Source organism: Ascaphus truei, chromosome 2 (assembly GCF_040206685.1).
Source record: "Ascaphus truei isolate aAscTru1 chromosome 2, aAscTru1.hap1, whole genome shotgun sequence".
Classification (NCBI taxonomy): Eukaryota; Metazoa; Chordata; class Amphibia; order Anura; family Ascaphidae; genus Ascaphus; species Ascaphus truei.
This window is the reverse complement of record NC_134484.1, coordinates 337,315,966-337,331,308: the sequence shown is the minus strand read 5'-3', so window position 1 is coordinate 337,331,308 and position 15,343 is coordinate 337,315,966. Positions and strand designations below refer to the sequence as shown.

Genomic DNA, 15,343 nt, shown 5'->3' with positions numbered 1-15,343 from the left:
CGGGGATGGCAGGGGCAGGGCAGGAGCAGGTGCAAATCGCCTCTCTGATTGGCTCCCTGGCACACCATGTGACGCATCGCCGCACGGGAACACAATCCTGTTGTAGCCCCTGCTGGCTGATGTGTCACAGTGTGCAGTGAGCCAGGAAGCGAGGGGGCACTGGGGACAGCTAGGGAGGAGGTAAGAGTCTGGTGAGAGGTGCACGCATGGCCACGCGTGCCGCCAGCTGCACTGGGGACCTAGCCTAAGGCTTCATTCCCCTCTCTTCCTTGCCTGTGCATTGCTCAGTTTTCCTGTACTCCTGCTGAAGCTGTGTCCTGACAGCCTTCTTGCCGTTCTACCTTGCCTTGACAATCCTGCCTTCTCCTGCCCTGACCTTGGAACTGTGACCACTACTATTCTGCATTCTCCAGTCCTGACTCCAGAACAGTGACCACGATTATCCTGTCATCTCCTGCCCCGACCTCGGACCTCACTAAACTACTCTTCTGGATCCGGATCACAGGTACGGATCGGTCTGTACTCCCCACCTCTGCCTAGCGGGTCTGTCTCCTGGACAATACACAGCTACGCACGCAACCGTAACAATAATAGGGATAGCACTACGCAGGTCATTATTCAAAGCCCTGATGAAGCCGCAGTGAAACACGTAGGTTAAAGCTTTGGCCAGGGTGGCGCTGAGTGGGCGCGCTCATGCTGGCCACACACATTGCCGCAATGTGTTTCATCGTGGCCAGCATGAGCAAGCACCTGAGCAAGCGTGGCGCTTGCCGCTTTTACTTCTTGTACTCTTTATGTTGATGTCCCCGATCACGCGGCGCGTGCGGGCATGCACGCTCTCCCAAGCTTGGCACTTGAGACAAAAATAAGTGAATTTGAAGAGCGCTCAACATGCCCCCAATGCCCCCCACGCTCGTGCTTCCAAATAGACAGGACACCCGGCGCTCATGCTTGGAGAGTTGGTGACGTCACCGCTCTCACGCATGAGCACGGTTAGCGCCAGCGGGGACACAGCCTTAACGTGCGAGTATTGTGAGTATTCAGCTACCCTTACTATCTTACCGTCTATTCTGTGGACTTTTCCAATATCTCGCGAGAGGCGACAACTACCATGTGACGCCGAAGCATCCTGTTCTGTGCAAGCCTTGCATGGAGAAGCATGACGTACAGAGAAGAACCAGCATCTAAGGGGATGTGGCCATCACTTATTGGACTCTCTCCCTCAACCGTGCTTTTACTTCTCTCCGTTTGTGTGTAGTGAGGGAAAAACTAAAACAGCGCTCCACAAAGGAAGTGAATGAAGTGATAGTGACAAGTGACAATAATCAAATGTGAATAATCAATATGAATAATGGTGACAGTGATTTGTGCAAATAGTGAAAATGGAAATAAATGCTGCTCAAAAACCTTTCTTGGGAACGGTCCACAATGTTCCCTCTTGATAGAACGTAGGTAGACAATAGGGGAGTGCAAAACGATGAATCATATATGTGAAAAAATATAAAACAATATAATGCAATAACATCTTTACAAAGATGTATATAATCTGGAGAGGTCTTGGAATTCAGAACTCACATTCTTTCAAATAATCAAGGGCATTTCCCACAATAGTGGCAAAAGAAGAAATGAGGTACTGTATCCTGTAGATCAAGGAGTATATGAAAAGGTGCCACAGGGGGTGTGAAACGCGTGGGAGGAGGAGCTAATTTTGTTTGGTTCATGTTTTTTTTAATGTAATCGAATAAATTGATTTTACTTCCTTTTTCTTGTGAGTTTCCCTGGTTTTTCCTCCGAGCGGCAGTACCTTGATCTATTCACCTCTTCACTTTAATGGAGGGGTTCTAATCCTCTTCCCCCATAGATTACACTATGATCTGGTTTTTTTTCTCCCAAGCTCTATAGCTTCTTTTTCCTGGAACTTTATCTTTCTCTCTGAGTGAGAGAGTGAACCTGAGCTGCTGGGACAGATAAGGATTGTTTTACCGTATTTATAGCTTTGTCATACAGATGCAGCCACCAGTATCCGATGACTTGCCATGGAAAATATGGGGCAATCTCCCAGTAAACTGCAACATTTTTGTGACATTTCTGCAGCCAGACTAATGGCCCATCGGATTAACACAGTGTGGGTCCCTGAAGGTCCCATTCAAACTGAATTGGACTGCAGAGACCCCCGCTGTGTTAATCCGATGGGCCATTAGTCTGGCTGCAGAATCTCACAGAAATGTTGCAGCATTTACTGTGAGATAGCCACAGTATTTTCCCAGGCAAGTGGTTGGATACTGGTGGCTGCATCTGTATTTGCTTGCTGTGATCATATTTAGTGATTTGTCGCACTTTTCTATTTTTCTTTTCTGTGGTGTTCAGATTTTATTTTGTATAGCTCACATATTATACCCATGTTTTTTTAAATGTAATTTGTCATAAAGGTTTTAAAGTGTTGGTCATTGCATATGCCCTATGCTCCCTTTTGTACCTGAGCACTATATTGCACTCTGATAAAGTTTGGTGTGGCCTTAAGGTACAATTTGCAATTTTCCGCAGCTTCAAGAAACTCAACAACATATTTTCTGAAAACAATACAAAGGCAATTAATGTTGTCCCTTTCTAGACATTTTTATTTTCCTAAGTAAGGTAATAGCACTATATATTTTAACCCTTGAACGTAGGATGAGTTACAAGTTATGTACACATAGCAGTGACAGGTTTGTGACTAAATTGTTTAATACATATTAATGCCTTACTTACAGCAAAGATAATATTAAACAAAATAGTTTATCTGCACTCAACAGGTAAAAAAATATTTAGGAAAACTAGACTTATTCTTTAAATAAAAACATCCAGATTTCTTTATGAAAAAAAAAAACTAACAAACAAACAACTTTTTCCAATTACTGTGTTTTCTCGACACATCTGCAATCAATAGAAGCTTGAGTTAAAAATGTAGGTGGTTCTTGGGTAACCTCATTACAGGAAAATAAATGAGGTTGGTTGAGGTCAAATGACTGGCTTGCATTTCAAGTGATTCCTCAAACTACATCTTGTCTGCTAAAACATCTCAAACCACATCTTAAGGGCATCACTTCACTCCATTACTCTGCTCCACACAGACTGTACAGTGTGTATCATCATGAAGTTGCTTGAAAAAACAGGACTACAGGCAGGATGGACAAATTATGTTCATCTTGCAATAAACAATAGGTTTGAAAAAGACAAGGGGTGATGTATTATAGCAAACTTGGAGCAAAATGTATGCAAATTGCATCATTTTCATGTTGTGTCTCTTCACGGCAATGTATCAAGGTGTTTGCTCCAAACTGTGGCACTGCCCACAGTGCAGAACAAATGCTAGATTATTCCTTGTTGTACTTGAAAATGTTGCATTACTAAGAATAAGGCATAGTCCTCTGAATATAAATAATCGAAGATTTGGAGCCTTAACCTATTTGTTCTTCAAGTACAAACAAGGAATAATCTAGCCTTTGTTTTGCACTGTGGGCCGTGCCAACCTTTTGCTATCTTTTAGGGGGTATTAACGTCCATTTTGCAGACTCGCATAATCCTGTCCCAATTGAGCCTTTCAGACATTTGCCTGCTTTAGGATATATATACAGTACTCTTTTGCGGAAACACAGCAAAAAATTAGTCCAAACCTTTTCTTGAGTTAGTCTTTGAAGATGAATTCCAGAAGACAACATTGCAGCAAACATGGTCAACATGTACTGTTGAACTTTGGCTATTCCTGCGACTAATGTGTTGATCACGGACACAAGTCCCACTTTCTCAATGACACTCTGAAAGGCACTAGGGGAGTGGCGGGTAATTCTGCATAAAGCCTGAAAAAATAAAGAGACGCATAAAAATAGTTTCCTTAACACAATAATTCACATGTTTTAAAATGAGCTAAAACTGTGCGTTATCAGGGTTATTTAATTATTTATCTTCCTTCTGACATGCCCAATTAGACTCGACTAAAAAGCTGCTCAAAGTTCCTTAAATTTTTTTTTTAACAAAGAGAGAATTTAATCTGAATGTAATTTCCCAGAATCCCTGGCTGCAGTGAAAGCATTGTATGAAGGGTCACTGATGGGGGGGCAGCCGAGACAACTGTCCCGAGACCGGTGGCTATGGGGTCCTGGCGGCCAGACAAAGCAGTTGCTGTCGGGCCCCGACTCTCTCCAGCTGCGGGCTTCCCTCACTCTGTCCCACGCCGAGCTTCCGACGCTGGCATGCAACGGGCCTCTCTCATGTCAGCATGCCGGAAGTAAGCTTGGCCCAGCTTCCAGAGCGCGCCGGCATGAGAGTGAGGCCAGGCGCGCGCTGACATCAGAAGCTCGGCGTGGGACAGAGTGAGGGAGACTCGCAGCTGGGGGAGAGGAGGGCCCAGCGGCAACTACAGGACTGGAAGCCAGGCCCCCACAGCCACCAGGCCTGAGATCATCCACAAGGCAAGTCTGTTTTTTTATATATGTATTTGGGTGGTGTATTTTAATATGTATTGGGGGGGATGGATGCATTTTTAATATGTATTGGGGGGTGTATTCTTATATATATTGGGGTGAGTGCATTTTCATATGTATTCGGGGGAGTGTATTTTTATATGTATTAGAGGGGTGGGGATATATTTTTATATGTATTGGGGGAAGGGTTATAGCTATAGCCCGGGCAAAGCCCGGGGGCCTGCTGACAGCGGCAGAGAGCCGGGACATTTGGCCCAGCCGTGACCGACCACTCAAGTCAAGGCCCCTTTCTTCCTCCGGGCCCCATAACAATCGCTTGCCGGCAGGCCCGCTCTTGGCAGTGACTTAGCTTCAGTCGGTGATCAAAGCTGAATCGGGAGCTGTGAGCTGCGAGGAGGAGGGGATTGCAGAGAGCAGGCAGCAGAGGCTGGGGACGGAACTGGGGCACAGCTCTGCCCTCCCCTGCTCTCTGTGACATCAGGGGGAGGAGTTACCATGTGCTACTGTGGGAAGATATGCTGTGTGTATTTGTGTGTCAGTTTGCTATGTATGTTTCAGTGTCTGTGTGTGTGTGTGTGTGTGTTACAGTGTGCTATTTGTAATTCAGTGTATGTCAGTGTGCAATTTGTGCCTCAGTGTCAGTGTACTGTATGTGCATCAGTGTTTGTCAGAATGCTGGGTGGGGCGCAGTTCGTGAAACTTGCCCCGGGTGCAAAAACACCAATTTACTACCCCGTTTACGAATATTTACATTATCAGATGCCTCAACAGCAGCTCGGTCAGACCTCTACTCCTCAGATGCAGTCAGAACCCCCCTCCACTCCTCAGCTGCTCCCCCCTCCTCATTCTCCCAGTCAGCCCTCGCCCCCCCTCTCAGGGAGCTATTGCAGTGTGCATGTGTGGAGGGGTTATTTTTTAGTGTAGGGGGTTTATTTAGTGTGTATATGTAGTTATTGAAGTGTGCGTTTGGGGGAGGGAGGTTGTTGTAGTGTGCGTGTAGGTGGTTATTCTAACTTGTGTACAGGCATACCCCGCATTAACGTACGCAATGGGACCGGAGCATGTATGTAAAGCGAAAATGTACTTAAAGTGAAGCACTACCTTTTTCCCACTTATCGGTGCATGTACAATAGTCATATACGTGCATAACTGATATAAAGAATGCATTTGTAACAGGCTCTGTAGTCTCCCCGCTTGCGCACAGCTTCGGTACAGGTAGGGAGCCGGTATTGCTGTTCAGGACGTGCTGACAGGCGCATGTGCGAGCTGCCATTTGCCTATTGGGCGATATGTACTTACTCGCGAGAGTACTTAAAGTGAGTGTCCTAAAACCGGGGTATGCCTGTATTGTGTGTGGGGGGGTCTGTATTGTAGGGGGGAGGAGTGGAGGATTGAGTGTGGAGGGGGGTTACTGAGTGATAGTGGAGGGGGGGAGAGTGTAAGAGGAACAGGGGGAGAGTGAGGGAGTGGGTGTAAGAGGAGGGAGAAATACGTGAGGTGTAAAAGAAGGGGGGCTCGCAGGGCGCCAACACGCTGGGGGGGGGAAGTAATGGAAACTCCTGAATCTACAGAATATGTTCACTCATAATGCGGCCCCGAAGAAAATGTTGCCCAGCGCCCGCACATGCCTAGCAACGCCACTGATTGGGGGGTAGTTTATTTTTAAATATGTGTTGGGTGGGTTTTTTTAATATGCATTTGGGGGTTGTTTTTTTTTATATGTATTTGGGGGTGGGGTTTCTTTGTATTTGGGGTGGGGGCTTTGTATGTATTTAGGGGGCAGGTGGGGTTGTATGTATTTGGGGGTAGTTTTTTTATGTATTTAGGGTGTTGGGGGTTGCATATATTTGGGGAATATGGTTGTTTGTATGTATTTGGTGGGGTGTGTGTATATATTTTGGGTGTAGGAAGGTTTTTGTATTGGGGGTTGTGTGAGGGGGTTGGGGGAATGAGTGAGGATTGGGGTGATTGACGGAGGGGGAGGGGGGGAGAGTGAGAGGAGGGAGGGGGTGAGGGAGTGAGGAAAAGAGGAAAAGCACACGAACAAGTTTTCCAAAGCTGTAAGAAGTGTTCAGGGACAGAGTTTAAGGGTCACATTAAGGCTTTTTGTGGGTCTCATTTGGCATGCTGTCTGCAAGTTAAAGAGCCCAGCTGTGATGTAATATTTAGAGATGTACTTTGCTGATCATTTTTAAGCATGTTTTCTTTCTTTTTTCAACATCTTACTACACAATGTTGGTTTTTTACATAAACAGTTTATAAAATAAATGTGTATATGTTGATGGCCTCTTTTTAAGTTTATGTTGTACTAGAGAGGCGTTACAGTATGTTATTAATATGGAGAAACCTTAATTATTTTAATGCTCTGGTTCACTATACTGGACAGAGATGGTCATTATCACTTGTCAATTAAAATTCATGCTTTTAAGGATCATCAGAAAATAATATTAAACCAAAAAACAGTGGCTAATAGTGCCAATTATTATTATTAGAATTACAGTATATCATCAGATTTAACATTTAAAAAAAAAAATTACAAAGTGATATTTTAGATTGTGTAACCCCCCCACCCCCCACCCCCCCCCCTTTGGGATTACTTGGCCCGTAAAGGGTTAACCGTTTGGGCTCACACAGAGTAACACCTTTACCCTATCACTTCGTGCTGGGGCGATTCAGCAGAAGTTAAGCCCTGCCCATTTCTGCCTGGATACAGTGACATCGTGTTAGGCTATAAATAGAGGGAGAAAACATCTGGAAGGAAGACACTTCATTGGAAGTACAAGATGACTTTTGTATATTAACCTACAAGATAATAAACTGTTGTTTGAATGAACAAAGTTCCTGGAGCCCATGTACCAATGCCCAGACTGCCCGGCGAACAAGGTAATGCATCCGGAGCAGCCCTAATACCGACACTGATGTAAACTTCCAAGGAGCTGGGAAGGGAGGGTTACAACTATAATTGTGATTAAACAATTTAAGAAGATACACTGGCGACACACTTTATTCGAGCTCGGCTAGTCCCACGAATTCGGGTATACCCGGGTGTATTGAGGTTTGTGACTGTTTTCTGCCCGAGTGCATTGAGGTATTTTCCAAGCAGGGATTGAAGCATTTTATTCCCGCTGGCTGCAATACTGCACAGTATATATATATATACTGCATTACAATTCATGAATTTATGCCATCTGGTAGACACGGGAAGCATTGCAGCCTATTAAATCCTAATCATTATCATTTAACAGATCAGCCGCCCGTCAGCCAGGCATGAACCCAGGCTGGGAAGGCAAACGCAACGGGGCTTGCCAGAGGTGAGGAGCGGCGCATTCCAGGTATCTGCCAGGTACATACTGGGTATTTGCTCGAATAAAGTGTGTCGGTGCAGTAAGTCTACATACCGAAATAGCAGTTATTCTGAGAGAATCAACAGTGGAATGGGTAAAAAGATACCACAGTGCTGGTCCAATCTCTCCAGTGATGAATCCTTCAACGTGAGACGTTATTGTCGTGCAGACATTTTCAATAATTTTTGCAGTCATATGATGTATGACGAGCTCTTCCTATTAAAAGACATAAATGCGGGAACATTTACTACCTGGGACATACTAAATATAAATAAATATATATATACATATACACATCATTATCCAGTCAGAAACAGGATTTAGGTACATTTATTGAACCCAATTCCTAGTGCCCTTTCTTTCGGTTTCCTGCCGGCTGGATTGCCTCTGCCCTTTTGAGTTGTCATCCCATTGCTCGTGATGTTTCATGTGGCATGCGATTTTCTGCTATTTCACAAGCTCTACCTCTCTTCCAAAGACATGTAATAGCAATCACTGATATGTCTAGACATTTTGGTTTAACGAGGCTAAAGGCATCTTCAAGTGCATATAGAACCCAGTTATTTTCTTAAAGCTGCAGTTCGCGCTGATCGCCATGTTTCGTGTTTTTTTTTTAGCTGTAAGAGATCTCTTCTTGTCTTTTAGGCTTCTGGAATAGCTGCTTTAAGTATCCAGGTGCTCTTTTAGTGTAGCAAAGGAGGGGAGAAAACGGAGCACTAGATCCACTAGGCTGGCTATGCCAAAAAATGCAAGGATGCGTTCCCACAGTGCAGGCTTATTTAATGGGTCAGATAAAAAAAAGATACACACCAACGCGTTTCGGACTATAACTATATGAAGTTTCACCTTGAGAAAGGACTTGTTATAGTCCGAAACGCGTTGGTGTGTATCTTTTTTGTATCTGACCCATTAAATAAGCCTGCACTGTGGGAACGCATCCTTGCATTTTTTGGCATAGCCTAGTGGATCTAGTGCTCCGTTTTCTCCCCTCCTTTGCCACATTTGCTCTTCAACAGGCGGAGGCACAGTTAACCCGTGGACACCTGGACACCTGAGGACCCACTTTTCATCGTGGACACCTTCCCATGTGAGTCTCTCCAGGATAGTTCTGGACTTTATTTATCATGATTGTTCCTTTCATATAGATGCTTACTACTCAAATATCCTTACTACCGTGCATTGTGGGATTGTAGTGTTTACATGCATCTTCTGGACATTTCATATGTATATCCTTTATTGGGTTAATCCACTTTTCTACAATCAAGACACGTGCAGTGTTTGCTGTATTCTTTAGAGCACCATACAACGTTTTCATCATTGGCTCTTTTAGTGTAGACCTATTAAAGCCACACTCTAGAAGGCCCTAAAGTTCTGAAAACATCACATTTCTCCTTTTCCAAAATAACCACACAACAGTCATGTCACCCTATCTGACTGGCTTGATACCAGCATCCTTTAGTAGGTCACTATTGCGTGCTAGGATGGACAAAACTCATGAAGCAAAAGCTTGCTTGTTGTAAGATCAATGTGATCCTGCACCAGAACACCACCCATTACAAAATAATGTAAGGAAATGAAAGAAAAAATATCAAGCAGCTTGGATTGGTGCTGTACATTACTCTGAAAATGTTGTAGATGCCATGAGAGATCATCTTTGTGGTCTACTATAAACCTACTAAAACACACCAGTATGGAGCCAAACAGTCTCTATTTCTTCAGACATGGAAAAAAGAGGAGAGACCGCACACTGCCCCAAGACAGAGCAACACTCACAATTTGTAGGAAAGTATCCGATTCACTTTAGGTGGTACACATGGATGAGAAGAAGTTGCCTTTATTTGCAAAGGAACATGTCACACTACAATGCAACGTTGCAGACCTATACATTACCTATTTGCAAATAAAGGCAACTTCTTTTCATCATAAATGTGTACCGTCTAAAGTGAATCGGATACTTTCCTACGAGTTGCAAGTGTTTCTCAGTCTCTCTGCTCTTTTTTCAGATCTACTATAAACCTAGTCACATTATCGCTAAATACACTCTTATCGTGGACCTTTATGATTTCATGAGTGAAGCCTTTATGTGTAAGGGCAACGAAAAAAATACTGTTGGAAACAAATAAAAATCAAGATACAAAAGAGCAAAAATGAAATGAACAAATATAAAATTGTAATTGTAAACAACAGAGAAACAAAGAAGCGAGAGGAAGTAAATTCAAATTTGGAAAGAAGGTAAAAGTTGTAGTTATACAAAAATGTTGAAATTAGTCAAAGACGAAAACATAAGCAACACTGTGTGTTAGAACCAGGAAACTCAAAATATAAATATAAACACAAATACAGAAGAGTATCTCCAATTTAACTACGTAACTATGTAAAACCACTTCGTGTAATTGGCTTCCTTACAAAAATGAGTTATCCTTAAAGGAAATAGGTGACTCATCAAAATGAATCAACAATGAGAAATGTATTTTTTTTTGTTCCCTTGATAAATAGGGATAATTCACTTGTGTTTCTTTACAACGCAGACCTAAAAGTGCAATCCATGTCAAATATTTCCTCCACCTGTACACCCATAAGTGGACTAATCAGAATGAGAATGAAGGGTGGGAATTTTGGTTTTGCAGACTCCTGCTCAACATACAAAAACATCACACAAACAGGAATAGCTAAAGAAAGTAACTAAACTCAGAGGTGTCAATTTATCATGTGTAGAAATTACCTTAGAAATATATTTAAAAAGACCTATGAAAATCTATATGTACAAAAAGGTGTCAATTGCATAAATTTGAACACCTTAAACATATTACTGTCATTGGTTCATTTTGAACCTAGAAAAGACTACTACTATAACTTAAAAGTCTGCTATACTAAAACTGGTTGGAAAATTGTACAAAAACTGCATCAGATTTATCAAAGAAAACAAAAATCAATCTTTTTTTTTCTTTTAGCCGTATGGCATTTCTATTAAAATGTGAATAACCTCCAGTCTCCTTAACATGAAATGTGGCATAGCACATATTTGATTACTTTGCGAAAGAGACCTATTGGTTATGACAGAATGTGTCATATCATTTTACTGAATATTTGTTAGAAATATAACTTCAGGCAGGATGATTGGAAGTGGATTTAAAATTGAAAGTGTAAACTATGATCTTGCAACTTTACCTTTCACAAAAAAAAAGTATTTTTTAAAAATAAGGTGATATATCTCAAGAGAAATATTTCTCAAAGATATGTAAATTTGACCAAGTTCCGTATGCAAAAGTTCCTTTCAATGTTTTAAGAAAGTAGCAAAAATGCACAAAATTCTTATTAATGCTTTTTGTACTTCGTAAGGCAACAATTTATATCTTTACTTTTCAATTTTTATGTCAATATTCAAAAACCTTGCCTGATTTTGCCAACTTTTGCAAAATAATTGCTTAAACTTTTGTCAACATTGGAGTTAAAGTTGCCTTTAGAGTATTTGTAGTTGGTCATATTTGGTCCCATGTTGGAAATTGTTTTAGACGTTTTCCCATCTACAAATGTCCAAAATTGCTCTGCAAACAAATGTTGTAAATGTTTTGCACAAGCCTAAATATTTAATAGAACCAAACAAACTGATATTTTATGGCAAATGCTTGCTTTTCCAAAATGACCCTGTAAGAGATGTGTGCAGAGGTATTTAAAGGAGGCCGATTAGGGTGAAATGAAATCCTTGCTTTATTGCGTCTGTTCCTTTAACAACGCAACACATACAAAAAGAAACAAAATAAAGGCCTTCTCCACTTTGAAGAATAACTAAACCTTTACTCCAGACCTTTCTAACTGGATGGGTAGCTAAGCTGGTTACCACCCTAAACATTATATATATATATATATATATATATATATATATATATATATATATATATATATATATAAAAATATAATTGAAAACGTTGTATGTTGGCTGTTCTTATGGGCAATCTGATTGGTCCGTCGGTCTGTCACTCAGCCTCTGGCCAATCAGATTGCTCTGTGGCCCGGCCCCGCCCCCGCACGTCTCTTATTGGCTTGCTTGCTTCTGTGGCCTCGCCCGCTCTCCTCTTCGACCCGTGTCCTCTGTGTCCCTCTCCCCGTGTCCACTGTGTCCCTCTCCCCCGTGTCCTCTGTGTCCCTCTCCCCCCGTGTCCCTCCCCCTCTGTGTCCCTGTCTCCCGCTGAGTCCCCCAGCCCCCGGGTATCACCTCCACCTGCACCCCCCCTGGGTAGCACACCCCCATGCCCCTGGGTGTAACCCCCCTCCACTGCCCCCTGTGTAGGTCCCCCCCGGACACTGCCCCCACCCCTTTCCCTGGTGCCCCCTGTCACATGCGCGTTGCATGTGTGCTCCGTTGTCCAGCGACCTGGCGGTGCGCGCACCCTGCGGCTGCTCCCGCTCATCGGGCGCCTCAGCGTCCTCCCGACACCAGATCGCACCCGCTCTGGGTCGCCGTGCGCCCACTTCGCGTCGCCGTGCGCCCGACAGCGTCCTCCTGATGCCGGCTCGCGCCCACTCCGGGTCGCCGTGCGCTCGGCGGCCTGCCCTGCATGCTCCGCCCGGTCAGAGGGCTCGGACAGGAGAGAGGCGCCTTCAGGACCGGTGGGAGCTCGGAGACTGGGACTGGACGGAGTTGGCTGGTGTCCGCCAGTGGGGGGGAGGGGCAGGTCCTCACTGCAGTTGTTGTTGGTGCCCGAGGATATTTGTGTGTGTGTGTGTGTGTGTATGAGCGTGTATGTATATGTATATATACACACAACAGTGCAACAAGAAAGTCTCTTATCTGTTTCTGTTGTTTTTGCTGTAGGGGAAGGCCTCTCTGTTCTCCTGCGTCAACAACCTTGTGTCATATGGAACTCTGTGTCCAGGTATAGAGGTCTTGTCCCCTTGACTTGCTGTCAGCACAGTCCTTCTGTGTGCATCAAGACATATTTTCCTCAGGTCAGCCCAGTTGTAGGCTAAGGAAATCTCTGCAGTCCTCTTTCTCCTTATGTCAGCCCAAATGTGAGCTAATGAATCTCTCTCCTTTTTCTCACATCAGGCTTTTTCTAAGAGTCCTAATCAGTCAGGTGGAGTCTGGTTGATTGCCTGTGTGCAATTAACCAGCACACTAGTGGATTTAGAGGCAGTTTCTCTCAAACAGTGATAAGTCCCTGCTACAGATCCAAACACAAAGCAATTAGGAGCACAGGAGCACATCATTATAACCTCTCAGTCTGAGGGAAAGGTTTTCATTCACAAAACATAGATAATGTCATCCAACCTATTTCAGAAAAGTCCCTCTTTCTAGTTTAATGAAACTAATGATCATATTGCTCGACTGCACTGGAATGAGCTGCAGGGTGTCTTTCTGGCATAGCACCACTTAGTAAATATGAGCCAATGTGCATGTTACTGGTGACCTAATCACACACCTCTGGAATAGAGTGTATATGTTCTTTACATATTCCCTTCGGTTCAGAAAGTTCAATGTAAAGTTCTGCAGACAATTATATCCCAAAATGATGCCCCTCTGTTTTGGAGAGATTATAGAATACAATAATTGTTTAGTGACCACGAATAACATTTACTAAGCAATACTGTGACTCAGTTGTGCATGGTGTCCTCTGTGAATGAGTACAGTTCCAAAGTGCGGAGAAACAGTTTCAGGCGAGGAAAACTGCAGTCAACACAACATAGACAAACAAATTCTTCAAAATGCAGGTGGAGGAACAGGTCCATATGTGACCTGACACATTGTTCCTCCTCTGTTCTTGGCTGTCACTTTAAATGGAGAATTGCATTATGAACTTGTGAGTAGAGATGTACTTTGTACCTCTGTCCTAAAGGAGACCTGCATTTTGAAGAATTTGTCTCTCTGTGAATGAGGGCATTGCTACTGTATTTTATTTATTTACATATAAAATGTTTTACCAGGAAGTAATATATTGAGAGTTACCTGTCGTTTTCAAGTATGTCCTGGGCAGAGTTGTGATGATATATAGTTGTATGGTTACAAATACATAGCGGCTGGATACTTTGTTGAGCCTTGGGACCATGAACAGTCTTTTAAAGTCAGATCTCAGATGATAAGTGCTGCATGTGGTAGGGGTGAGGAAAATGTGCAGATAGACAGGTAGCTTGCCCAGAAAGTTATTGAATGCAAGACAGGAAAGATGAACTTTGTGCCTGTGCTCCAATAAATCATTTTTTTATGGGAGTCCCTCTGGATCATTGTTTCTTATACCTAGCTAAATACTGGGGGTGCTCCCCAGCTCTACCCTCTGTACCACTGGCTGGTGTTGTAAGCATGTGGTAATATTTATTTATAAAATGTTTTACCAGGAAGTACTGTAATACATTGAGTTACCTCTTGTTTTCAAGTATGTCCTGGGCATAGAGTTATGATGACAAATAATACATGGTTACTAATACATAGTTACATAAGTGAACAACAACATTTATATACAATACATTGCATGGACAGTTAGAGATCATATATATTATAGGCATATGTAACAGTTACAGACCAAATAAAAATGTGAGACAGCTTTAATTTGAAAGAATTTAGACTGGTGGCGGCTATGAGAGTCTCCGGTAGGTTGTTCCAGTTTTGGGGTGCACGGCAAGAGAAGGAGGAGCGGCCAGATACTTTGCTGAACCTTGGGACCATGAACAGTATGAAATAGTACAAACTTCTTGTTTTCCATTTGCAATTATTATCTTGTTTGAGTTTAGGAATTTGGCCCTACATTTCCACACACATACACACACGAAAATAATCTTGATCCTTAATGATGACATTTACAAATATCAGAGATGGTTTAATTTGACTAGGTGTTTTCGGCGGCACTGCCCATTTAACACTTCTCCTGAAATAATGACAAATGATAAATACTAACATTTTACTGAATTATTCATTACGTTCGGCTTTCTGCGGTCGTTCTATTATATACTTTTCCTCCTCATCGCTACAACAAATTACTTTCTTTTTCAATATCCTCCCACTTTGTATTTTTAATTCTCAATCAAGTAATATGTCAAATTTATGAGGCCATATTCTGATATATTACCGCCCACTCAGATGCTTATGAGAGTACCTTGTTTACATTAAAGTAGATAAGTAGAAGAAAAACAAAAACATAATTTGATATACCCATTTATTAATTAGCATTTGTAAAGGGTCATAATTGGCACTAAAAGTAACAAAATTAAATAAATTAATCATAGTTTAAGTCGTATGATTCAAACAGATTAAAAGTGGAGTTAGAAAACCAATTCTATGTACTGCAAGACAAGGATATGTTCTACAGATTAATAAGTGTGGCAATCATACAATTAGGCATTAATATGAGCGAAAGAAAAATAATGAAAAGCCTCACTATTTCTGAAATATACAAATGATCACCTAGCAATGATCACCTTGCAAGGGATGAGTTACAGGTGCTCTCTCGCAGGGAGACCGTCTGGATCTTCAAACTAAATAGTTTGGTTCCAGGAGGTCACAATGAAAATTTGGACACTAGCACAATTGTCTAGTGTTCCTTATTTTCT

General features: G+C 42.5%; 1 protein-coding gene across 10 annotated transcripts in view; it reads right to left on the bottom strand.

Annotated features, from left to right (window-relative positions):
- The window catches only part of ULK4 (unc-51 like kinase 4), a 656,651-nt gene that overhangs the window by 430,397 nt on the left and 210,911 nt on the right, over positions 1–15,343 (bottom strand). For all 10 annotated transcript variants that reach the window (XM_075586693.1, XM_075586692.1, XM_075586691.1 and 7 more), the window contains 2 exons: positions 7,859–8,020; positions 3,654–3,836 (listed from right to left, as the gene is read on the bottom strand). In XM_075586693.1, the coding sequence (XP_075442808.1) occupies positions 3,654–3,836; positions 7,859–8,020 (345 nt within the window). The remainder of the gene's footprint in view (positions 1–3,653; positions 3,837–7,858; positions 8,021–15,343) is intronic.